General features: G+C 40.7%; 1 protein-coding gene across 2 annotated transcripts in view; it reads left to right on the forward strand.

The window, feature by feature from the left end:
- JDP2 (Jun dimerization protein 2) overlaps positions 1-26,662 on the forward strand; it is a 77,035-nt gene that overhangs the window by 11,604 nt on the left and 38,769 nt on the right. For both annotated transcript variants that reach the window (XM_072623496.1, XM_072623497.1), the window contains exon 2: positions 2,981-3,204. In XM_072623496.1, coding sequence (XP_072479597.1) covers positions 2,981-3,204 — 224 coding nt within the window. The remainder of the gene's footprint in view (positions 1-2,980; positions 3,205-26,662) is intronic.

Genomic DNA, 26,662 nt, shown 5'->3' on the forward strand with positions numbered 1-26,662 from the left:
AATTGGGAGTGGGGAGAAAGGAAGAGAAGGAGATAGAAGGACACAGAGTCAGAAAAGGCAGGGCTAGTACACTCCAACCTCAGGCACTTCACATTCTTGTCCAGAGTTGCCCCAGCCAATAATAATAGCCACTCACATTTATATGGGAAGTGTATCAAAGTTTAAGAGGCCAAGTGTCATAGTGATTCCAGCTTGGAAACCAGGAAGACAGGTTCAGATTCCACCTCTGCCATATACTCAGCTGCGTGACCATGGGCCACTCACTTAATTATTGTCTGCTTCAGTTTTCTAAAGTATGAAATGGGGATAATAATAGCACCTGCCTCACAAGGTTGTCATGTGAATCAATTGAGTTAAAATTTAATATTATAAATATTTGTAAATATTGCTATTAAATAATAATATTTATTGCTGGTTAAATATTAACCCCATAGCTGCACATAGTAGGTGCTTAATAAACGCTAGTTTTCCTTTTTTCCTTCTCTGTGCTCTAGGGAACTCTATGAATAACAAAGGAGTACCTCATCCTCTCTCATCTCTGTCTCCTCTCAGCTCACACAGCTGCCACCCTGCTACAGGCCCTTACCACCTCACACCTGAACTATTATAATGAGCTTTAGTTGGACTTCCTGCCTCATCTTCCCCACTCCGCTTCATGTGCCAATCAGCTGCTACAGTGATTTGCCTAAAATATGTCTGACCATGTCACTCCCCTACCCAGTAAACTCCAATGGCTCCCCATTTTCACCAGGATCAAATATAAAATGCTCTGTTTGGCACTTCACGTCCTTTATAATCTGGTCCTTTCCTTATCTTTCCAGTCTTTTCCTTGACTGTCTTCGACAAACTGTGATCATTGCCCTACTATTTCCACACAAGAAACTCCATCTCCTGTTCCTATGCCTTTTCACCAGATGTCCCTCATGCCTGGAATACTGTTCCTCCTCATTTCCACTTCCTGGCTTCCCTGGGTTCCTTCAAGGTGAAGCACAAAGAATCTTCTATAAAAGAATTTTCCAGCTCCCCAAGCTGCTAGTACCTTCCCTCTGAGATTACCTTCTACTTACATTGTACATATCTTGTGTGTACTTAGTTCTTTGTATGTTTTCTCCTCCATGAGACTGTGAGGAGACTCCATGGGACTATGTTTTTGTCTTTCTTTGTATCCTTAGCCCTTAACATAGTACCTGGTGCAGGGGTAGGGAATCTGCAGCTTTGAGGCCACCTGTGGCCTTCTAGGTCTTCAAGTGTGGCCCTTTGACTGAATCCAAACTTCTCAGAACAAATTCCTTTAATAAAAGGATTTGTTCTGTAAAACTTGAATCAAAAGGCTGTACCCAAGGATCTAGAAGGCCACATGTGTCCTCAAGGCCACAGGTTCCCTACCCCTGGGTCCAGGTGCATTTAATAAATTTTTGTTTTTGAGTCATTTTTGTGTCCATCTCTTTGTGACCCCTTTTTGTTTTTTTTTTTTGGCAAGGATACTGGAGTGGTTTGCCATTTTCTTCTCTGGCTCATTTTACAGATAAGGAAACTGAGGCAAACAGGGTTAAGTGACTTGCTCTTGTAGGGTCACACCACTAATAAATGTCTGAGGCCTATTTGAACTTAGGAAAATGAATCTTCCTGCTTCTAAGCCTGGTGCTCTATCCACCTTCACTTAATAAATACTTTTGACTTGACTAACTGACCTAAGAATTCTCTATACCTATTGAAATTACACAGGCATAGGCCCGCTCCCTATTAAGGTTTACAACAAATTTTCCTCCCAACAATCCTGGGAGTGTAGGTAGAGCAACTCTTATTCCTCTTTTACAGATAAGGGAACTGAGGTTGCTTTCCTTGTCCAAGTTCTCCCAACTTGTAAGTATGTGAGCTGGACTTTGATCCCACGTCCTTATACTCCAGAAACAATACCCTTGCTTCTACACCAGGCTAGTGATGACCATTGCAACAGCTCTAACCTTATGTTCCTTTCATACCAACATTTTGTAAAGGGGATCATGTGAAGAAAATGATAGACATAGCTAACTAGAATTTAGCAGTGATGATGAAAATGAGACTCAAGAAAGATCATTTTAGGTCAGTGGCACCCAGGGGCCTTCTTGACTGTAACTTGTATCTTTGAATTCTTGTTTTCTACTTATGAGCATTATTGAGAAGGGAAAAAAGAAAAAAGTCCATATGGAGTGCACAGAAATATCCTGACCTTTTATACTCTTCCATCTCCTAATGATTTATGGCTCCCTCCTATTTATCCTTATTGACCTGGAAGGTGTGATATTGTATTTGTTAACCTTACGTCCATTGAATTGGAGAGGGGTAGAAATAAAGGGCGGTTGATTTAAAGTCAGTTCAACATTTTTATCAAGCTACTATAAGGTACAATGCATTGTGTTAGATGCTGGGGAAACCACAAAGATGAATAAAAACTTGGTTCCTTCCTGTAGGAAACTTATAGTCTGATAATCACATTTTTCATTCTCCACCTCTGACCCTCACTTGAACTCTCTCACATTCTTTTTTCCATATACAGATACATATCTCCTTTACATAGATTTGTTCTATACCAGAGGGAGATATATGGGTTTAGAGGTAAACAGAATAGGCATGTATGCCTTGAGTGGCTTTAGGAAACCTACCCCTGCCCCCCAGATCTCTACTACCTATTTGCCATTTTTCGCTATTAGTGATTCAATCCTTTGGTCCTCTTTTAAAATGGAATAATTCTAGAAGGTTAAATCTTTAACATTCTTAATTGTCAGCAATTAGTTTTCTTCCTGGCAGTAGGGCCTCAGGGTGGTGGGGAGGGATATCCATCTTGAGCATCTACAGAGGAGAGATTAAAAGGTTGCCCCAAAAGGAGAGAGGGAGTTGCCAAAGATTAAGGACCCTTGCTTCATGGTTCCCCGCCCCCCCACCCCGGGGTCAGCATCACTTAGATGAATGATAATCAGTGTTTCACTTTTCTCTCCCTTAGGCGGTGGCGTCATTCCTTCTGCTATGATGCCAGGGCAGATCCCAGACCCTTCCTTGACAGCAGGCGCTTTGCCAGGGCTTGGCCCCTTGACGGGACTCCCCGGCACTGCTCTGACAGCAGAGGAGCTGAAGTACGCTGACATCCGTAACATTGGTGCAGTGATCTCACCCTTACATTTCCTGGAGGTGAAATTGGGGAAGAGACCTCAGCCTGTGAAAAGTGAGGTGAGTGGGTCTTCCCTTCTGCCTGCCTCCCCCTTACCTCTGGAATTTGATTTCATCTCAGGAATTAAGTATCATGAGACCTATGTTCTCATATTAATTCTTATCACTGACTAGGAAGTCATGTAATGGATCATTCTCCATCCCAGGCTTCTCATCTGTCCAATTGGGGGTGTTAATTTTTGATTTGTCAGCCTCCCAGAGGCTCAAATGAAAAAATGGTTATGGAAATGTGATGAAAAGTACAGACTAAGGAGGCTTATTATCATCACCATTAACATCGTCTCAGCTACTACTTAATGCCAGGCAAGTACTGACTCAGTGGGCACAGTGTTGTATGCCAATGGCCCAGTACCACCACCACCCCCTCCCCATCCCTCAGGCATCAACTGAGTCACTGTAACTTTGTCATCCTCAGATAGTGTTTGCTAAGTTCCCACATGTGACTGGAGTAAGTTCCATCTGTGACAAAGGATTTCAAAATCTTTTATTTTAAGAAAGCAGTATTATTCCAGAGATCGATTGGAACTGAAGGCCTAATGAGCTTCCCCCTGGTCCCACCTACTTACTATGATCTCTCTGTTTCCCTGCACCTGCCCCCAAAGTCATCATTTAATACCTTATTATGTTGGACCATACAAGGAACAGGGGAAATTCATTCTGGAGAAGAAAAAGATTTAAAAGGCTACCAATCTGAAGAAAGATTAGATTGTTTTACATGTTTTTCCCTATAGGGAAGAACTAGGAGCAGGATAGGAACCTACCAGAGGGGGATTTCAAATAGTCATAAGAATCAGTTTCCTAGCAGAGGTTTAAGATAATGGAATGGGCTGACTCAGGAGAAGTTGAAGGACCACTTTGTCAGTATTTTGTGGAAAAGATCTTTGATTTGGATATTACTTAACTAGATGACCTTAATGGTCCCTTCCAACAATAGGATTTTGGGGAGCTTTTTTGAAGGTTTTTTTAAATACCATTTGTCTAGATCAGGGGTGTGGAACCTGCAGCCTTGAGGCCACATATGGCCGTCTAGGTCCTTAAGTGTGGCCCTTTGATCGAGTCCAAGTTTTATAGAACAAATCCTTTTTATTAAAGGAATTTGTTTTGTGAAGTTTGGATTCAGTCAAAGGACCTCACTTGAGGACCTGGAGGGCCACATGTGGATTCGAGGCCATAGGTTCCCCACCCCTGGTAAGTGCATGGATTATCTGACTCAGTGAGTAGCTCCCCATGAAGGAAAGAGGCAGCAGAAATGAAGATTTCAGGGTATTCATGGCAAATCTCATGCTAATACCCTGTTAAGTTAGGTTTGATAGTTAATTTATTAAGTTCCTATTATATGCTGGGCAGTGGGTTTATCACTAACATTTATTTAGTCCTAATCTAACAAAAATATTCAATAAGCATATGGTGACCCTTATTTTTGGTAGATGTCTGCTCCCCCATTTTGTCTCCAAATGGAGCTATATCTGGTCAGCAGGGCAGGATGTGGTAACTTGTGGTCTCAAGATGTCTAGTAAGTCAAAAGATGCAGATCGCACATGGATGGGACTTTTTGTTCCCACAGGTAGCCAGGAAGTCATGTCAGTATAGCCAGAGGCTACCAGAAAGCTGTTATCAAGGGAGGCAGAGCTTGGGCTTTACCCCATGACTTTATTGCCTTTTAGGGAAAAATCTCACCTAACCCGTGTGGTGGGCTCTTTAGGAGCTAGGGAACAACTGGTAAGAGATACTCTGGTAGACACTGGCCTTATAACATAGGGGTAAGACTAAGCTGGAGGTGATGTGCACAGTTCCTGTGAGGAGGAGTCGGTACTTTCAGGCTAAGTAGTATCTGTTAGCTTGCTGGAGGGTACCATTCTTTAAGGATGAATCCTTTGAATACAGGAATTTAAAGGGTCTGAAAGATTTGTTCACTTCTTGGAAAGGTTCTGGTTCTAGTAGTGGGTAGTAGAATCAGATATTATGTTATATGATTAGTACCCTTCTCCATCAATTGCCACCATATAAAAATAGGAAAACAACGTCTGAGATCTAGTATGGCTAGACAGGTATTTCATAGCATCAGAGGATAAAGAATTCAGAGTTGGAAAGGACCTTATAGACCATCTACTCTAACCCACTCTTTTCACATATGGGAAAATGAGGCTGAGAATGGTTAAGTGACTTGCCCAGGGTTAAACAGCTTGAAAGTATCTGAGGTGGGATTCAAACACAGATCTTCTTAATTCCAAATCCAGCCCTCTATCTACTATACTATTGTTTATTGATTGACAGCTAAGAGTTTATATTCTTCTCTATAGGGTAGTAAGATTACCCAGTAGATAGAGTGCTAGGCCTGAAGTCATGAAGATCTGAGTTCAATTCTGGCCTATGACACACTAGCTGTGTGTCATCATTTCTCTAATGGCATGGTCTTCTTCGGCCACGAAGGGCGACTTAACCTATGTCTATCTCAGTTTCTGAAAAATAGGGATAATAATAGCAACCACCTCACAGGGTTATTGTGAAAATCAAATGAGATAATATTCATACAGCACTTAGCACAGTGCTTAGCACAAAGTAGGTACTATATAAATGCATATTCTATTCTCTTCCATTCCCTGTATTTGGTCTATGATATGAAATTTACAACCATGCCAATATATTAATTGATAAGTTATTATTTATTATTAATAATAATGGATTGACAATTAGATATCATATAAAGTAACAATGTGTTGTAGTGAGGAGAAAATAGGATGGTTCCACTCGAGAAGATCTTAGTTCAAATAATACTTTTGACCCACACTAGCTGTGTGATGAGGGCAAAGCACTGAACCTCTTAACTTCCTAGGCAACTTTCTAAGGCAATAAATTACAGACATATTACCATTTCTACATTGGTGTGTAGAATTTGCATTTGGAAACCCACCAATGAAATCACAAGTCTTGATTACTCTTCCAAAGAAAAGATATAACTATAATATTTTTAGATCATTTATTTGTAATAATATAATCAGGGGCAGCTGGGTGGTGCAGTGGATAGAATGCTGGACCTGGAGTCAGGAAGACCTGAGTTCAAATATGGCCTCAGACATTCCTCAGTTTCCTTATTTGTAAAATGAGCTGGAGAAGGAAATGGAAAACCATTCCAGTATCTCTGCCGAGAAAACCCTAAAGAGAAGTCATGAAGAGTCAGACATGATTGAAACAACCGAACAACGATAGCAAATTGTCTAATTTCCCTGCTCTTCCCAGAGAGTGCTGGAGTCCCTTATAAAGTGCATTGAACTAGTAATTGTGAACTTAGTTTCTATCCTGGCCCCACCACCTTTGTGAAGTAGGGCAAATCACTTTACCTTTCAGGCCTGTGGTTTTCTTTTTCTTTTTTTAAAAATTTATTTAATTTAACCTTTAACATTCATTTTCACAAAATTTTGGGTTCCAAATTTTCTCCCCATTTGTTCCCTCCCCCCGCCAAAACACCGAGCATTCTAATTGCCCCTATCACCAATCTGCCCTCTCTTCTATCATCCCTCCCTTCCCTTGTCCCTATCTTCCCTTTTGTCCTGTAGGGCCAGATAACTTTCTATATCCCATTACCTGTATTTCTTATTTCCTAGTAGCAAGAACAATACTCAACAGTTGTTCCTAAAACTTTGAGTTCCAACTTCTCTTCATCCCTCCCTCCCCACCCATTCCCTTTGGGAAGGCAAGTAATTCAATATAGGCCATATCTGTGTAGTTTTGCAAATGACTTCCATAATAGTCGTGTTGTGTAAGACTAACTCTATTTCCCTCCATCCTATCCTGCCCCCCATTGCTTCTATTCTCTCTTTCGATCCTGTCCCTCCCCAAGAGTGTTGACTTCAAATTGCTCCCTCCTTCCATTGCCCTCCCTTCCATCATCACCCCCATCCTGCTTGTCCCCTTCACCCCCACTTTCCTGTATTCTAAGATAGGTTTTCATACGAAAATGAGTGTGCATTTTATTCCTTCCTTTAGTCAAATGTGATGAGAGTAAACTTCATGTTTTTCTCTCACCTCCCCTCTTTTTCCCTCCACTAAAAACTCTTTTGCTTGCCTCTTTTATGAGAGATAATTTGCCCCATTCCATTTCTCCCTTTCTCCTCCCAATATATTTCTCTATCACCTCTTAATTTCATTTTTTTAAGATATGATCCCATCCTATTCAATTCACTCTGTGCTCTCTGTCTCTGTGTGTATGTGTGTGTGTGTGTGTGTGTGTGTGTGTGTCTGTGTGTAATCCCACCAACTACCCAGATACTGAAACAAGTTTCAAGAGTTACAAATGTTGTCTTTCCATGTAGGAATGTAAACAGTTCAACTTTAGTAAGTCCCTTATGACTTCTCTTTGCTGTTTACCTTTTCCTGCTTCTCTTCATTCTTGTGTTTGAAAGTCAAATTTTCTTTTCAGCTCTGGTCTTTTCATCAAGAATGCTTGAAAGTCCTCTATTTCATTGAAAGACCATTTTTTCCCCTGAAGTATTATACACATTTTTGCTGGGTAGGTGATTCTTGGTTTTAGTCCTAGTTCCTTTGACTTCTGGAATATCATATTCCACGCCCTTTGATCCCTTAATTTAGAAGCTGCTAGAACTTGTGTTATCCTGATTGTTTTTCCACAATACTTGAATTGTTTCTTTCTAGCTGCTTGCAATATTTTCTCCTTGACCAGGGAACTCTGGAATTTGGCCACAATGTTCCTAGGAGTTTCTCTTTTTGGATCTCTTTCAGGAAGTGATGGGTGGATTCTTTCAATATTTATTTTGCCCCCTGGTTCTAGAATCTCAGGGCAGTTTTCCTTGATAATTTCATGAAAGATGATGTCTAGGCTCTTTTATTGATCAAGGCTTTCAGGTGGTCCCATAATTTTTAAATTGTCTCTCTTGGATCTATTTTCCAGGTCAGTTGTTTTTCCAATGAGATATTTCATAGTATCTTCCATTTTTTCATTCTTTTGGTTTTGTTTTGTGATTTCTTGGTTTCTCATAAAGTTATTAGCCTCCATCTGTTCCATTCTAATTTTGAAAGAACTATTTTCTTCAGTGAGCTTTTGAACCTCCTTTTCCATTTGGCTAATTCTGCTTTTGAAAGCATTTTTCTTCTCATTGGCTTTTTGAACCTCTTTTGCCAATTGAGTTAGCCTATTTTTCATGGTGTTACTTTCTTCATCATTTTTTTGCGTCTCTTTTAGCAAGGTGTTGACCTGCTTTTCATGCTTTTCTTGCATCTCTCTCATTTCTCTTGCCAATTTTTCCTCCACCTCTCTTACTTGATTTTCAAAATCCTTTTTGATCTCTTCCATGGCCTGAGCCCATTGAATATTTATTTTGGATGTTTGGGATACAGAAGCCTTGACTGTTATGTTTTTCCCTGATGGTAAGCATTGTTCTTCCTCATCTGAAAGGATGGGAGAAGATATCTGTTTACCAAGACAGTAACCTTCCATAGTCTTATTTTTTTTCCCCTTTTTTTGGGCATTTTCTTCAACCAGTTACTTGACTTTTGGATGCTTTGTCAAGAGTAGGATATACTCTGGGAATCTGTAACATCTCAGTTCCTCCAAGGTGGCATGATCAAGCATGTACTGGTCTGGATGCAGAGAGGGATTTTTGTGCCCAGAATCTTAGCAGTTACCTCTCCACAGCCTCCTGGCCTCCAGTTCCACCAAGGCAGCACTGGGGGCTAATTTTCAGATAAGCTGGATGGGCAGGGCTGCCATTCAGTGCGAGACAAAGACCCGCTGACTCAGGGCCTCCACACAGGGCTGAGGTAAGACTCAGCTCTTCAGTGCTCCCAGGGGTTTTTACGCTCCAACAATGGAGCGGATCGTACAAGCTGCTGTTCAGCCTCTGTGGCCGCTGCCTGCTCCTGGAGCTATGGGAAGGCCCTTCTCCCTTCCTGGCCACCTGAAAATACCCTATCACTGACCTTTGGTGCCTGTAGGTTGAGGGATCTGGAACCGCTGCTACTGGGACTGGGGATTCCGCGACTGAAGATTCTGCCCCCAAGGGCTGTTCTTGAGCTGCGCTGCACAGCCAAGGCTGGGCTGGGCTCTGTTCTGCGTCCAGTGCAACCGACGTTTCCCGTGGGTCTTTCAGGTCACCCTGGGCTGGAAATCTCCACTCTGTTGTTCTCCACTTCTGCTGCTCCAGTATTTGTTGAGAGTCCCTCTCTACAGGTTTTTTATAGGCTGTGTGGGGAGACCCTGCGTATGTGTGTCTTTCTACTCCACCATCTTGGCTCCGCCCCCTATTTATACTATTAATATTTTTTTTTGCAGTTTTCACTTTATTTATTTTTAGTTTTCAACATTCACTTCCATAAGTTTTACATTTTCTCCTCCCTCCTTCCCTTCCCCTTCCCAAGATGGCATACAATCTGATATGGGCTCTACATATACATTCCTATTAAACACATTTTCATATTAGTCTTGTTGCATATAAGAATTATAACGAATGGGAGAAACCATGAGAAAGATTAAAAAATAGAACAAAATAAAAAAAAGAAAGTAGTCTTCTTTGTTCTGCATTACAACTCCAGAGTTCTTTCTCTAGATGTGGATGGCATTTTCCATCATGAATCCTTTGGAGTTGTTTTAGGTCCTTGCATTGCTGAGATGTCATCAAATACTGTGGCTATTTCTGTGAACAATGTTCTCCTGGTTCTGCTTACTTCACTTGCATCAGTTCATATAAATCTTTCCAGGATTTTCTGAAGTCTGCCTGTTCATCATTTCTTATGGTGCAGCAGTATTCCGTGACATTCACATTCATATACCACAACTTGTTCAGCCATGACTATTAATATTTTCTTTATTACTTTCTTAAGTCTAGACAACGAACAGAACAATAACTCAAGTCCTGATGTGTCGTCTTCACTGATTTCTGAAATGTAAAAGTTCATAGAAAATTGCACAGTTGGTTCTCAAGAGCCAAAATACCTCTGGATAAAGGGTTTTATTAGAAATCAGGAAGATTACTTCAGATGTTTTTCAGTCATGTCTGACTCTCCATGACCCCATTTGGGATTTTCTTGGCAAAGATCCTGGAGTGATTTACTATTTCCTTCTCCAGAACATTTTATAGAAGAGGAAACTGAGACAAACAGGGCTAAGTGACTTGTCCAGGGTCACACAGCCAGTAAGTGTCTGAGGCCAGATTTGAACTCAGGAAGATAAGTTTTACTATTTCAGTCACTGCACTCCTAACTGCTCAGAAATCAGGAAAACTGGGTTCAAATCTGGCCCCTGATACTTATGTAGCATTGTGACATGCCCAAGTCTCTGAGCATCAGTTTCCTCATCTGCAAAATGGGGCTAATAGAACCAGCAGTCTGTGTCTGGTTGTTGTAAGTCATAGATGAAAGGATGTATTCAAAGTGCTTTGCCAAACTTCAGGTTTTATGCGAAGTTCAGTTATTATTTCTTCTTCCCATTCTCCAAACTGAACTATTATTTATTGTGTATTGTATATATTGCTATTTATTGTATATGCAATAAATGCGCTGTATAAATGCTGTTGAAAGCATTAAAGACTAGAATTTTAGGCACCAGAGGGTGCCATTAATAGAATGTTGGATTTGGAGTCCGGAACACCTGAGTTCAGACTCTGCCTTGGACACTTACTAGCTGTATGAGCTTGGGCAAGTCAATTAACCTCTCTCAGAACTTTCCTCATCTATAAGGGAAGGATAATAATGGTATCTATCTAATAGGATTGCTGTGAGGTTCAAATGAGATAGTAAATGTAAAGTGCTTTAGAAACCTAAAGCGCTATAAACACAGCTATTATTATTATTGTCATTTTAGGAAGGGATATTATATTATAGGATCAGTATAGAGTCAGATTTGTAGGGCACAGTTTTGCTTAAACTGGAATTTGTCAAGGACACCCAATTTAATACCACCTACCCCTTTCCACTCTGAAAAAAGGCACTAAAGAACCTTTCCTTTTTAAAGAAAAAACTTTTTTTAGTTTGGGTATTTTTATACTTTACAGCCGCCCCAAAAAATTGGTGGCATATGTCCTGTACCTGATAATGACGTCCTGTCCTCACAAGGACCCATAAAAATCTGCCATTGAAATGAGTCCGTGAAAAGAAAAGAAGCCATTTTTAGGGCATATTTGCATATCTTCCCCCTCACTGTCTGGCTTAGTTTTCTGGGAGTCAGGAAGATGTGGAATATTGTGCTAGTCTCTGGCCAGGCCACTGTCAAGACAGCATCTCACCCTTCCTTAAGTGCGCTAATAGGTTTGTATGGGGGAAGGCAGGGTATAAGAAAATTAGAAAGGTAGAAGTGGGGTAGGTTATGAAGGGATCTAAAAACCAGAGGATTTTTTCTTTGATATATTTTTATTATATGTAATATATATGTGTGTGTATTTGCTTTTATATTTGCTCCTGGAGGTAATAGGGAGCCACTGGAGTTTATTGACTTAAAGGATGCTATTGTCAGACCTGTGTTTTGGACAAATCTATTTGATAGCTGAATACAGGATGGATTAGAGAGCTTTGAAGAAGGGAGACCAACCAATAAGCTATTGTAATAGTCCAGGCGTGAGGCGATGAAGACCTGTGCCAGGGTGGATGACTATGTCAGCAAGAAGAGGGGGGAATATCCAAGAGATGTTAACAAAGGTAGAAGTGACAGAATTTGGCAACTTGTTGGAAAAGGAGAGAGAGATGGCACCAAACTGGTTGGTGGAAACAGAGCTACTATTGAATTTGGTAAAGCAGTTGGTTAATTTGAAAATGACTGGCAACATGGCATAGCATATTGGGTTTTGAGTCAGGAGACCTAGAGAAAAGCTTTGCTGCTTGTGACCCTAGGTAAGTCACTACCTCTCAGTTTCTTGAGGTTTCTCATTTATGAAATGAGTAGGACAGAATAGTAGGTCACAAAATTTGGAACTGTAAGGGACTTCAGAAATCATCTAATAAAATTTCATTCATTTACAGGCCAGCCAATTAACAAGCATTTATTAGGCACCTACTATATGCCAGGTGGAGCAGCCAGGTGGCAGAATGGATAGAGTGCCAGGACTGGAATCAGAAGGACTCATCTTTAGTTCAAACCTAGCCTCAGAGACTAACTGTGTGACTGTGGATAAGTCACTTAGCTCTGTCTGCCTCAATTTCCTCATCTGTAAAATGAGTTGGAGAAGAAAATAGTAAACCATTCCAGTATCTTTGCCAAGAAACCCCCAGATGTGGTCACGAAGAGACAGACATTACTGAAATGACTGGACAACATGCGCCAGGCACTGAACTAATTGCTGAGGATATTAATACAAAGAATGAAAAATCTGTATCCAAAAGGCGCATACAGATGAGGAAACTAAGGTCTAGTGAATCAGTCAGTCAATAAATAAACATTAATTAAGTACCTACTATATGCTAAGTACTGTGCTAGACACTGGGGAGACAAAAGAAACAGAGGCCTGCTCTCAAGTCGTTCATTCAACATGCAGCCAACCATGGACAAACAAGCTATATACAGGATAAACTGGAAATAATAACAGGGGTAAGGCACTTGAATTAGGGGAGTCAGGAAATTCTTGTAGAAGGTGGTTTTAGCTGGGACTTGAAGGAAGCCAGGAAGTGAAGAGGAGGAGAAAGAGTATTTCATACGTGGGGGACTACCACTGAAAATGCCTGGAATTTGGAGATAGAGTGTCTTGTTTAAGGAGCAGCAAGGGGTTCATTGTCGTTGAACCACAAAGGGATGAAGTGGTGGTTCTAAGGTGTACAACAGTTGAGAAGCTCGGGGGCAGGTCAGGTTATGAACGGCTTTGAATGCCAAACAGAAGAATTTATACTGTATCCTGAAGGTAATAGGGAGCCACTGGAGTTTATTAAGTGTGTGTGTGTGTCTGTGGGACATGGTCAGACCTATGCCTTAGAAAGATCACTTTGACAGTTGAATGGAGTATGAACTGAAGGGGAGAGAGAGACCAACCACAGGCTATAGAGGCGAAGTGACTTATCCAAAAAAGAGCAGAGTTGAGTTTCCTGTCCAGACCTTCTACCTCCAAAACTAGACCTCTTTCCCCCCATATCATACTGTCCTTATTGTCCCCAGTATGCCTTCTAGGTCTAACATTTGGTAACTGCAGCTTGGTTACCACTTACTCCTGGTAGATTGTGTGAGTTCAGCTGCTTGTATTGAAAACAAATTGTTCCTCTGTCTCTCTACCCAAAGTGGTGTGTGCATGTATGTGTGTGCATGCACATGTGTATGTGTGTGTGTGCATGCGTGTGTGTGCACATGTGCATGCATGTTCGTGTGCATGTGCGCATGCGTGTGTGTGTATGTGTTGGACAAATCAGTCCATTTCTGACTTAACCTTTAGGTTGGTCAGATACTTTTTTGGACTAATCTTTCTGTCCTTCCGACACTCATCTTCATTCTGTCAGTCAATCAATCAACATTTATTAAACACCAACTATGTGCCCAGGCACTGTGCTTATTGTGAGAATCTTGAAGATAGGCTGGGAGGCAGAAGGTCACTGTTTTCTTTTCCTTTGCTAAAAAATCTTCCTTCAGTCTGGAGTATGTGACCAGATATGTTTTGAGGGAAATAGCCAGGTTTGTTCTTTGAAGGCAGTTGTTAGCTACAAATTTTCCTGCTGTTCTATGGTCATGGTGATGATAAAGATTGAGAGAGGACACATTTTTTTCTTTATTCCTTCTTTCCTTTAGTTCCTCCTTCATTTCTTTCCTCCTTCCTCTCTCCTTTCCTTCCTTCCTCCCTCCCACCCTCCCTCCCTCTGTTCTTTCCTTCCTTCTTCCATCCCTCTCCTTCCTTCCTTCCTTCCTTCCTTCCTGACTGGGTCTTAGTACCTCACTCAGGCTGGACATGCATGGGTCGGTCTCTCATCCTAATCTGCATAGGTGCTTTGACCTCCTCTGTTTCTGACCTAAGCTAATTTGCCCCTTCTTAGATAGTCTGGTGGTCCTCTCCCTCCTCCCCAGGGACTTACCCACTACATTAATACCAAACTTTGGTTTGAACACCTGATGATGGACTTAGCTCACTGTAGCTCAGAACTCTTAAGCTCAAAAGATCCACCAACTTCAGCCTTCCAGGTAGCAGAGATGTTGGTATGTGCTATCATACCTGACCGGACTGTATTCTTGAAGATTACCAGGTGGTTTTTAGGCCACAGAGTGACACATCAAAGAGGTTTGGGTCATTCTGCTAGATAAAATGGAAATATAGGCAAACTGTTCACCTGTAGCCCAGGGTTCCTTGTGATGACTCCTGTGCTGTGGTTTTGAAGACTAATTTCCCCCCTACCTTTTTGTAGTTCTTTTTATTTCCTTCCTGCTTCCTTCTGTTTTCCACTTTCCCTTATATTTCCCTTCTCTCTTCCTTCTGAAATACCTCTATGAACACGACCACATGATGAATCAGTAGATTGTGACCGTGACATTAAGATGATGACATGACTTGCATGACATGACTTTGATTTGAGGGAGGGAGGGCTGTGCAAGGTCACCAACTTCAATTTCTCCTCCAGAGCCCTCTGGGTCCAGTGGCCTGATATTCATCAGGATAGTTTGAGATGGCCCAGGATGCCATGTGAGACCCTGGCCATTTTAGGCAAGGTCTTATCACATTCTCACTTTGAGTGAGATACACCCATTCTATGAATAGGCCTCTTCTAGCGGTTATTCGAGGGATGGTCCCTTTTAATTAAAAAAAAAAAATCAAACTGGTAGGGAAAGATCCTCAGGGTTCCAGGGTAAAAGAGAAACAGTTACTATTTAGTAGTTACATTTACTCTGTGCTAAGTAGGTGGGGACCTGTTGTCCATTCTATGAGCTCCAGAATGAATTGGGTTTAAGGTTTGGTCTTTCAGCAAGAAATGTAGCCAGTAAACCCAAAGGAAAAAATGCAGCTTTTGGCCATGAAAGTATATCTTTCCCTGAGTAGAGCAACCAGGAGAGTAGAGGAGGGAAGGGGAGGGGTGAAGGAGAAGAGAGGAGAGAGGAAGAGGAGGGGAGGGGAGGAGAGCAGAGCAGCTGCTACTCACTCACAGGTCCTTTGTTCTTGAAAAGAACCAAGACATCAAGAGGATGACATGACTTGAAGTTGACTTTGATTTGAGTGAGGGAGGGCTGTGTAAGGTCACCAATCTCACTTCCTCCTCCAGAGCCATCTGGGTTCAGTGAGCAGATATTCATCTGTGATTGTGAATGCTTAGTTGGTGGATCTTCAAGCCAACTGTCATTACCTTGTCTTCACTAAATCAGTTTCAGAGCTGGAAAGGACTTAATAAATCTCCACCTGTTCCAATCATGCCCCCCAAAAGTATCCTCTTTACAGCTTACTTGACAAGTGGTCATACTTTTCTTTATATGGATTCCCTAGTGAGTTAATTGAGTGTGGCCAGAATAAAAGTATTCAAACTAAAAAACTACTTTAAAAGTAAAGAAGAGGAAAAAAAAGTTTTATCATCAGATCTCTGAACTCAGGACTGGCCCTTTGAAACTACTTTGTATTTACTCTTCTTTATATTTCATATTGGCATATTTGGTTATATGTTGTATCTATCCAGTAGACTATAAGCTCCTTGAGGGGAGGGTCTGTTTCATTTTGATCCCACTTCCCAGCGTGGTTCTTTGTATAGAGTTGGTGCTTCTTAAATTAATAAAAATCTCCTTGTCCACTTCCCCAACTCATAAGTGGTAACATACATACCAATTACACTGTTACCACCTCTGGCCTTTAAGATATCATGATTTTGAAGAAACTCAAAATTTCCTTCTTTCTCAGGGAAAGGTTGGGCCCCCATGGGCTTCATCTCCAACTCTTAGAGTTCCTGGTGTCCTTCCAGGCTGAGCATAGGAGTCACTTCCTGCAAATGACCTTCTGGGATCTCCTCAGTCATTGGCCCTCTACCCCCCCACTCCTCCTCAAAATACTTTGTTTATTTTGAAATATTTTTTATGTCTCTGTATAATGTTATTTCTACCCGGTAGGATATATATTTCTTGAGGACTGGTATTGTTTCATTTTTGTCTTTGTTTTCTAATATTTTATATCATGCCTATCATATAGTAGCTGCTTAATATATGTTTGTTGAAAATCCTCTGTCACTACTTGTGCTTACTCTATGTAGAGATACTGGATAAGTTCTTGACTCTTTGGAATTTTCCACCTTGTCCCTTCATGGGCTACCTGTCTCTTCCAGCTTCCTCCTTTCTGTTCCAGTCTTCTTCCCCACCTCCAGTTAGAAAAGTAAGCTTCTTGAGGTGAAGAGCTGCCTTGCTTTTTTTGTATTGTATTCCCTGACATGTTGTTGGGTCATTTCAGTTGCGTCCAACTCTTTGTGATCCCATTTGGAGTTTTCTTGACAAAGATACTGGACTGGTTTGCCATTTCCTTCTCCAGCCCATTTTACAGATGAGGAACTGAGACCAACAGGGTCCCAGGGTCACATAGCTAGTAAGTGTCTGAGGCTGATTCCTGGCCCAGACTTCTGTCCACTGAGTCATCTAGCTGCCTGCCTGGTACACAGTAAGATCTTAATAAGTGCTTTATCTTCCCATAAGAAAAAATTTAAATGTGTGTAAAATACACACATATACAGACATACATATATATGTACACACACATAACTTCCCTAGATGTTATAAAGCACACACACACACACACACACACACACACACACATACACACACACACGCATACAAAATTTCCCCAGATGACAGCCAAAAGGAATATATACTTCAGGTTATTTGTGAGGCTAGCCCAGTTATCCAATTAAAGTCTCCGTTTTAATATTAGCAACTTGATTTGAGAAGAGAAAAGCCCCACTATATTTATGTTTAATTTAATAGGGAAGTTGAGGTCTGGCTGTCAATATTACTGGGCTAGGATGTTTGCACTTAAGAGTAAACAGATTTGGAATTTACATTTTGCATTTCAATAGTTCTACAGTTGCAGTCAGGGTCAGACTCTCTAAGAAGACCACCAGGGACAAGCCTCTGGAGATTTGTGGGGTAACCTTCACTTTTAGGAAGGGAAGCTGCCTTGACCTGTTGTCCTCAGAACTGTGCCTAGTGGTCTAGAATCTTAGGAATATGCCTAGAGTGTTATGGAAATTGTCCCGCCTTGATGACAAGTCATTACTTGCACATACAGAGCACCATTTCTTTGCTTCTCTTTCATGAGTGCAGCTCACATTCCTACATGATTCTGAAATGCTAAATAATAAAAGAACCTCCCTTGAATTTGACTTCTTGATAGGATGCCTTCAGTGCATTCATCAATTCTAGCGTATATTTAAAAATCACATTTTATTTTAATAAGCAAAAACATTTCCCTAACATTGGCTTCAAACATAGAGGGTTTCTGTTTGTTTGTTTGCTTTTAATTTCTTTCTGGCATAGTGGACAGCTCTGAACTAGAAATGTGGAGATCTGGGCTCAAATTCTGTCTTGGGTGTAAATCCTTTGAAGGCAGAGAACATATCTAATATTTCCTTGCTTCCTATCTCTCATCCCCAACCTACTGTAATAGTAAGGAAGTTAGGAAAGGAATAAAAAGGAGCAAACATTTATGTAGTGCCTACTATGTGCCAGGAAATGTGCTAATCCCTTTTACAAATATGATCTCATTTGATCCACCTGTGAGGTAGGTGCTATTACTATCACCTGATATTTATAATGATTATGTATTAATAATACATAATATTTAACGTAACTATATAAAATATATGATTATATAACAAATAACACAATATAATTAATATATCATAATGATTACTTTTTGGTTGAAGAAACTGAAGCAACAGGTTAAGTGACTTACCCAGGGTCACACAGTTACTGTTTGAGGCCAGATTCAAACTCGTCTTCCTGACTTGAAGCCCAGTGTGCTATTCACTGTGCCACCAGCTGTCTTAATAGTATCTATCACATGAGAGACACTTAATACACTTATCGATCTGAAAACTAATCAAATTGTGATCTTAGGGAAGGCTACTGAACCTCTGTGTCTAAGTGTCCTCATCTATTAAACGAGGAGAATAAGATCATAGATCTAAGGCAGGAAGAGACTGAAGAGATAGTCTAGTTCAATTGCTTCATTTCACAGGTGAGGAGACCGAGACCAAGAGGTAGGGAAGTGACTTTCTCAAGGTCACACGGATAGCAAGTAGAAGAGCCAGGATTCACTTCAGATACAGCCCTATTCTTACTGTACTATGGATAAAAACATCTGCTTTGTTTGCCTCTCAGGATTGTTCTGTGGCTCAGATCACATAATAGTTAGCGATTTAAAGCACTATAAGGTTTGAAAAACACTTTACTCATAATGATCTTCACAACTCCTCTGGGAGGGAGGTGCTGTTATTCCCGTTTTATAAAGAAACAGAGGCTGAGAGAGGCTGAGCACACTGCTAATAAGTGTCTGAGGCAAGATTTGAACTCAGGATTTCCCGACTCCTAAGTTCAGCACTCTCTGTTATCCCTGGAAAAACAAAATCACTAAAAAGTGTCATAAAAAGGAAAACAGAAACAATTATTAAGGAAACTAAGGTGAACTGAGAAGAGATGTATGGAGAGAGGGTTGATGTGAAGGGTGGCATGGGGCTAATGCTAAAATAGAATGAGGAGTAGATTCAATAGGCATGGAGTATCTCAATAGAGACTCTTCAATCTTACTTCTTAAGAAGTGCAGTTCTTTTTAATATTAAGGAATTCAACTCTGCAAAATATCTTAGGTCTTTATTTTGTGATATGTTAAGTTGCATGTGTTGCTGTAAAGACCAAGTCTCTGGTGGACAGTAACATTGTGGGTGGGAGAGGGAAAAAAGAGAGCAAGATTTTACACCTTTCCAAAGGAAGATAACCCAGTACCCTGTGTCAGCATTGGCTCAATGCCCTCCATCAGTGTTCTGGAACAAAGGCAAAAGAGGCTGTGAAAGAAGAATGGAGAGAGTGTCAGAACATTTGATCTCTGCCTCTATCTAGATAATACCTTGGCTAATGGCATTGATACATGCTTAGCAAATTTGCAGGTTACATAAGTTGGGAGGCATGGCACCTGGCAAATACTAAGTGCTTAATACATGTTTGTTGCCTGGATGATGCAGTCAAGATCCCAAATGACCTTGACAGGCTGGAGAACTGGGCCAGATTGAATCAGATGGAATTTAATAGAGATACATGGGTTCAAAAAAATCTTATTCACAAGTGCAAGATAGGGAAAGCAACCTTCTTGAAAAAGATCTGGGGGTGTTAGTAACCTCCAAACTCAGTATGAGTCATCAGTGTGATATGATTGAGAAAGCTTATGTGGTCACAAGCAGCCTTAAGAAAAGTGTAGTGTCCAAGAATGAGGATTTTATAACCTTGATTATTTTCAGCCTTTTGTTAAACCACATCTGGATAGTCTGTTCACTTCTGGGTGCCCCATTGTATCAGTAAGCAGCCTGGCATACACAAGAGGGACTGATGTATTGGTTCTTAAATCTGCTTTTCTAAAAGTAAAGCAACTTTGGAAGGGCCAACAATCACGTTAATCAAGCACATATATCATTCACTTAGTTCAGGGAGAAAAGTCAGCACCCTGAACTTCAGAGAAAATACAAACAGAGAAACAAAGATCAACAGACAGGGCTTCCAACTGTCTTACCATAAGCAATGCATATACCAGAGATCAACAGACAGATCCAACTATCTGATCATACATACATAGTTACCAGCGAGAAAAGCACCAACATCCAGGTTTTCAAAGTAGGAGGGCTCCTTAGAGGCTGCCCAGAGTCTCATCTGGCCAAACAAACACTTCCTGTGAGTAAGCCCCAAGGTAAAACCTCACCTCAGAGTATCTATACACTTTTCAGAGCCACAGGGCATCACAACTTTGAGAACCAGTACCTCATTAGAAATTAACAAAAGGTGTGGGCCTTCCAACAAAAAAAATCTCCTCTAATCAAGCTTCCCTTAATAGGCAGGCCCATCAATGGATAGGGAAGATCTTTAACTCTCATTAGCATTGCACCCATTTTAGGAAGGTCATTGATCACCTGGAGAATGTCCAGAGTAGGACAACCAAGATATGGACCACCTGAAGGAGCAGGGCATATTTCTCCTGGAGAAGAGAAGATTTGAGGGTTGGGGTAGTGATATGTGGTGACCCAATACCTGTGTTCAAATATCTGAAGGGTTTTCACGTGGAAGAGATATTAACCTTGTTGTTTTTGGCCCCAGAAGAGAGTTCTAGGAGCAATGTAGAGGCAAATTTAACACTGAAGCAAGGAAAACTTCCTAACCATTCAAGTTATCCCAAAATGGAATGTGCTGGGTTCAGTTGTCATCTCTATGCTGATGGTATATCCTAGACCTATATAGCCTGCCTCAGTCTGTCTTCTGAGCTTCAGAGGGTTGTTGCTATTATACAATACTATACTTATTTTTATGCATTTCTGAGTTTCTAAACTTGGCCTTTGCATGTCATCTGCATCTTCTGCAAAACTCACCCAAAATTCCCATTTAATATCTTATTGGTCTCATGCCACCACTTGCCTGTTGGGCATTTTCAACTGGATGTCCCACAAGGCATCTCAGATTTCTAAAATGGAACCCATTTTCTCTCTCCATTCATACTCCTTCCTCAGGCTCCCAAACCTAACCCCTTCTCAATCTGTCATGATCAAAGGTCTTGATCTTCAGATCATCAGATTTGCAGTCTTGATAACATCTTCTTCTTGTCACTCTCACTTATATCACCTTCCAAAGGATTGCCAAATATTGTTGCTTCTCTCTGTGCAGTTTCTCTTGTGTGCATCCCGTATCCCCATTCACATAGCCAACAGTCTGATTTAGCCCTTAATCACCTCTTGCTCAGACTATTGTAGTAGCAACATTGGTCTCCCAGCCTCACCTTCCCTCTCCAGTTCATCCTCTACATGGAGCCAAAGTTATTTTCCTAAGGCAAAAGTATGGTTACACTTCCTGCTCCCTGCTCAGTAAATACCAGTGACTCTACCTTGACTTCAAGATCAAAATATAAACTTCCCTGTTTTGGCATTCATAGCTCTTCACAGCCTGGCCCCTTCCTACCTGTCCAGATTTCCTTCTACCCACTTTATGGTCCAACAACACTGGCCTACATGCAGTTCCATCTCCCATCTTTGCACCTTCATATTAACTGTTTTTTCTGCTACCTGGAATGCTCTCCTTCCTTATCTCTGCCTCTTGGAATCTCTGGTTTCCTTCAAGTCTCAGCTGAAATACTGTCATGATCTCTCAGCTGCTGATCTCTCTCTGTCTCTCTAACTCTCTCACTCTCTCTTTCTCTCTCTCGTTACCTTGTATCTCAATTATATTTGTCTTGTAATCTTGTTATCTTGTATGTAACTTTCTATGTACAGTTATCCATTCCACATTGCAACTTTCCCCATTGTGGTTTTGATATATCACAGGTCAGCATAACATATTAAATGGGAATTTTGGGGGACAGCTTTGTGGAAGCTGCAGATGACATGCAAAGGTCAAGTTTAGAAACTCAGAAATGCATAAAATGTATGTATAGTATTGTTTAATAGCAACATATTTTCTCTTTTAATATCATAATAACTAAGACTTCCTTTCTGATATGAAGGTAGGACCAAAAAATTTTACAGGGATTTTCTGGATTTTGAGGGTGCTGTGCCTCTAACCCTAACAATATGAAAGGCATATTGTTTTTCCCATTTTATAGACTATAAGCTCCCTGAGGGCAGAGGACGTCTTTGCTTTTTCTTTGCATTCACAAAACTTAGGATAGTATCTGGCAGATAGTAATGCTAAAACCTTGTAGAATGATTGATTGATTGATCATGGCTTCCTCCTCATTGGATGGATATCTTCGAACCAAGGCTACTTGTTGAATAAATTGTGGAAGGAATTCTTTTAAGGTGTAGATTGGACTAAATGGCTATTGAGGACTTCTTACTGAAATTCTGCGATTCTGTTAAGAAAAAATGTAGTGCTGGCTTCTGGGTAGCAGCTGAGCAGGAGCTGGCTTGCCAACCTGGGATGACACCAGGCAGCCTTGCGGGTAGGGAGCAGGGCAGTTAACTGTCTCCATTCTAAGTGTTCTTCAGCAAGTCTATGCCTGCGACAGATAATGATTTTCTGTGTGCAATCTGAGCACAAGAAATTACCCTAAACTAGCTGATAAGCTAGGTAAATATTGGCTTAAGCACAACTGTGTTAGAGTGTTGTTGTTTTTTTTAAAGTCAGTGAAGCATGGCCAACAAATATTGCACATTTGGTTTTTAATTTGCAGTTTTTCAGAATAGCATTGGCCTTTTTCTTCCTGACTCAGACGCTTTTTCTGTCTCAAACCTTGTTGGCAGAGATTCTCTCAATCTGTTCCTTTTGGGGACAGATTCTCTCCACCCATCCTTGAAATGCTGCATTTTCCCACTTTGATTTCAACACCTTATTTATTAGTCTCAAGAGTTTTTTGGTGTTGCTTTAAAAACTTTTTTTTTAATTGCTCTTTTCAAAAAAAGAGAGTAAAGTTTTTGATCTAGGTGAGTGATGCCCAGAGTGAGCTCAGCACATGTTTTTCTTGATTGTTGGATAGGCCACGGGCATCATGAACCTTAATAGATATTCATTCATTCTGGTTTGGGGCTAATTTCTAAAGTTGGTCACTTCATCCCACTTCATCCATTTCTATCTTCATCAGTGCCCTGTGAGGGTATGAATGTTCTAGAAGTTTTTTGATTTGTGTGCCTATCCTAGAATTGAATACACTTGAAAGATCCCACTGGTTGAGGTCATTGTGACTCAGAAAGCTACTCTGTCTAGATGTTCCCTGTGTTTGGGGATTCCCTACTGATTATAGCTGAACAGAGGTGATGAGGACTGTGTGACTCTGAATAAGTCAGGGCCTATGTTCAATTCTCTCCTTAGATGATGACCTGTGAGACCTTTAATGAACCTCTTAACTTCTGCCTTAGTTTCCTTATCTATAAAATGAGGAGGGGCCATTGGACTAGATGGCTTTTGAGGTGTCTTCCAGTTCTATATTTATGATTTAATTAAAAAAATGATAATGTTACTTAAAACCTCTATGAACCTCAGTTTCCTAATGAACAGAATGGGGATAGCAATAGCACCTTTCTCAAAGGGTTGTTGTGATGTTCCAGTGTCAAAATGTCTGCACTTATTGTTTAGTCATTTTTCAGTCCTGTCTGACTCTTCATGACCATATTTGGGATTTTCTTAGCAGAGATGCTGAAGTGATTTGCCATTTCCTTCTCCAGCTCATTTTACAGATGAAGAAACTGAGGCAGAGAGGGTTAAGTGACTTGCCTAGGCCACACAACTAGTATGTGTCTGAGGCCAGATTTGAACTCAGGAAGAGGAGTCAGTTCCTGATTCCAGGCCTAGCGTTTTATGATGAACAGATAATAGTTTTTCAAAAAATTAAACTCTTAACACGTGCTGGAGCATATGGGAAGTGTTGTGGATACAAATAGAAAAGTGGAAATAGACTCTGTTCTTAAGGGGTTATCATTCTATTAAGGGACAAACCAACATATATTGGAGTTTTCAGCTGCAAGATGGAAAGGCCCATGGTTTTTAGGGTACAGTAGCAAAGCAGATGGTATTGAATCTTCTTTAATGTCATTTCCACTAATAACACCCATAATCATTTCTGATGTTGAACTATTTAGCTGTGCTATGGTGGCAAGAATTTTTCCTGGCTCTTGAGAAGCAGTGACTGCTGAGGATTTCATTGGAATAGGTAACTCCCAGGTGAGGAAATTCCTTCTACTGGTGCAGGTTGGCGCTTTCTCTGTTTCTTGTAATCTTAGAGCATTACCTAGAGCCCTGAGAGATTGAGTGACTTTTCCAGGTCACATAGTCAGTGTTATTAGAGGCAAGTTATTATCATCTTTGCACATGAAGGATAGCATATTTCCACTCTCCCCTACCCTCACTCCCCCATCTCCCATATCCTTTTCCTCTTTTCTGCTCCAACAAAAATCTTGCTTTGGTTCAGTCCTTTTTGGAAGCAATGCCAATTTCTGTGTAGGCCACTGGCTATTCAAAAGTTATTGTCTGAAGAGGGGAGAGGATTTTCTTCCCTTTGCATTGCTAGTATCCTTTCAGATGCAAAGATTTTCTATGGAAATATGGTTTATATCTGGGAGCAACTGCAAGACTAGAATGCATTTTTCTTCTGCCTCAATACTACGCTTTCTACAGTTACATTGCTGAGGAGTTTTTAAATCCCTGAGGGTACATAACAATGTTTTAGGTGCTCGAAGTTCTGTGATGGCTATGTTACTCTTCAGAGTACTGGATTTATAGTCAAGATCAGGGTTCTAGAACCAACTTGCCACTTATTATGTGACCATGGATGTATCTCTTAATTTCTCTGGGTCCTCAGTTTTTTCGTCATAAATATGAAGAAGCTCGATTTATGCCCCTTAGAATCACTAAACTAACAGTCAAACTGATATTAGGTATTCTGATGTCTTGAGTTAGTCTAAAAAAAATGTGTTAACTTAAGTGCCATCCTTGAACAGTCATTTAGTCAGCTGAACTGCTGACCAATTCCCCTTGTGCCCTTGATTCCATCCTTTTGGTCTTCTTAAGCTTGTTTCATCAAGTATTCCCCATCTCTCCTGGATCTTCAGTCTCTCGCTCTCCGTGGGCTTCATCTCCTTTAACAGCAAATAAAATCATTTCTTCCTTATACTAAAAAAAAAAGTCTTCCTTGTGCCCTGCCAGTTTCTTATACTTTTATACTGTCTATTTCCATTCACCACTAAATTATCTCTGAAGAGTAATCTTCACTTGATGCCCCCACTTCCTTTCTACCTACTCATTCCTTAACTCCTCAGAATCTGGCTGCCACCCCCACCACTGTGCTGCCTCAGAATTCACCAACAACTTCCTAGTCATTATCTTTCTTGATCTTTCTGCTGCATTTGACATTGTGGATGATGGTCTTTCTAGAAACTATCTCTTCCTGCGGCTTCTGTGATAGAGATCTTCCTAATTACTTGTCTGTAGTGCTCTTCTTCTCCTATCCCATAAATGGGAGTGACTGCCCAGGACTGTCTGTTTGTTCTTGGTTATCATTTCTTCTATCTCTACATTTATGATTTCATCTCCTTCTCCAGCTTCTGGAGAAGGAAATGGCAAGTCACTCCAGTATCTTTGCCAAGAAAACCCCAGATGGAGTCATGAAGAGCCCAACCCCACTAAAATGGTTAGATACTACAGCTTCGGTTATTACTTTTGTGCTCATGATTAAAGATCATAAAATTTTTGACCTGAAAGGGACCTTAGAGATCATCTAGCCCCAGGGTTCTTAACCTAGGGTCCATGAATTTTTAAAAAATACTTTATTTTTTTAATTTAATACTCTTAAAAATATTCTGATAATTGTATTGCCATATAATCTATTGCTTATGTAATCCAATGTATTTTATTTTGTGTGTTTAAAAACATTATTTAGGGAAGGGGCCCATAGGCTTTACCAGACTGCCAAAGTGGTCCACAACACAAAAATGTTAAAAACTGCTGCTCTGGCCCAACTTACTTTATAAATGAAGAAACTAAGACCCAGCCTCCCAAACCTGTCTTTCTAACCATGACTTCTCTATCTCTTGAGCTCTGAGCCTGCATTCCCCAACTGGCTGTCTCATTGGTGTCTCAAACACGACATGTCCAAAACTGAACTCTTCATCTTTGCAATAAATCTGCTCTTTTCTTCTGACTTTCCTATGTCGGTTAGCAGCACCAGTGTTCTCTCTGTTATTCAGCAAGTTATTTCTCAGTTTGACCATTCTTTCCCACCCTATCCAATCTAAGTCATTTTCATGTATTGTCACTTATGGGTGGTGTCACAGTGGATAGAGCACTGAGCTTGGAATCAGGAAGAGTCATCTGCATGAGTTCAAATCTGGCTTCAGACACTTAAGAGTTGTGTGAGCCTGGGTAAGTTATTCAACCTTGTTTATCCCAGTTCCTCATCTGTAAAATGAGCTGGAGAAGAAAATGGCAAACCACTCCATTGCTTTGCCAAGAACATCCCAAATGAGGTCACAAAGAGACAGACACGGTTGTAAGGACTCAACCTTGAAAATAGCTCCCCAAGCACCTCCTCCTCTCCATTCTTCCTGTTCATGTCCACTTTGGTTACTTCATCAGCACCTATTACTTAGACTGTTCATAATAATGTAATTCATATTGCTATAGCTTATGGTAGATATTGCAGTGATCAACCTCACTTTACAAGTGAGAAAACTGAAGCTCAGAGGGGTCAAGGGATTTGTCCAAAGTCACAGTTCGTAAATTCAGAACCAGGATTTAAATCTTATAAGTACAATGGTCTGTGCTGCATTTGTTGTCCACGGAGTATTGTAATAATTTCCAAGCTGGTCTCCTTACTGCTAATTCTTCCTTTCCAATCTGTTCCATAGC

The sequence above is a fragment of the Notamacropus eugenii genome, chromosome 7 (assembly GCF_028372415.1).
Source record: "Notamacropus eugenii isolate mMacEug1 chromosome 7, mMacEug1.pri_v2, whole genome shotgun sequence".
In the NCBI taxonomy this organism is placed as follows: Eukaryota; Metazoa; Chordata; class Mammalia; order Diprotodontia; family Macropodidae; genus Notamacropus; species Notamacropus eugenii.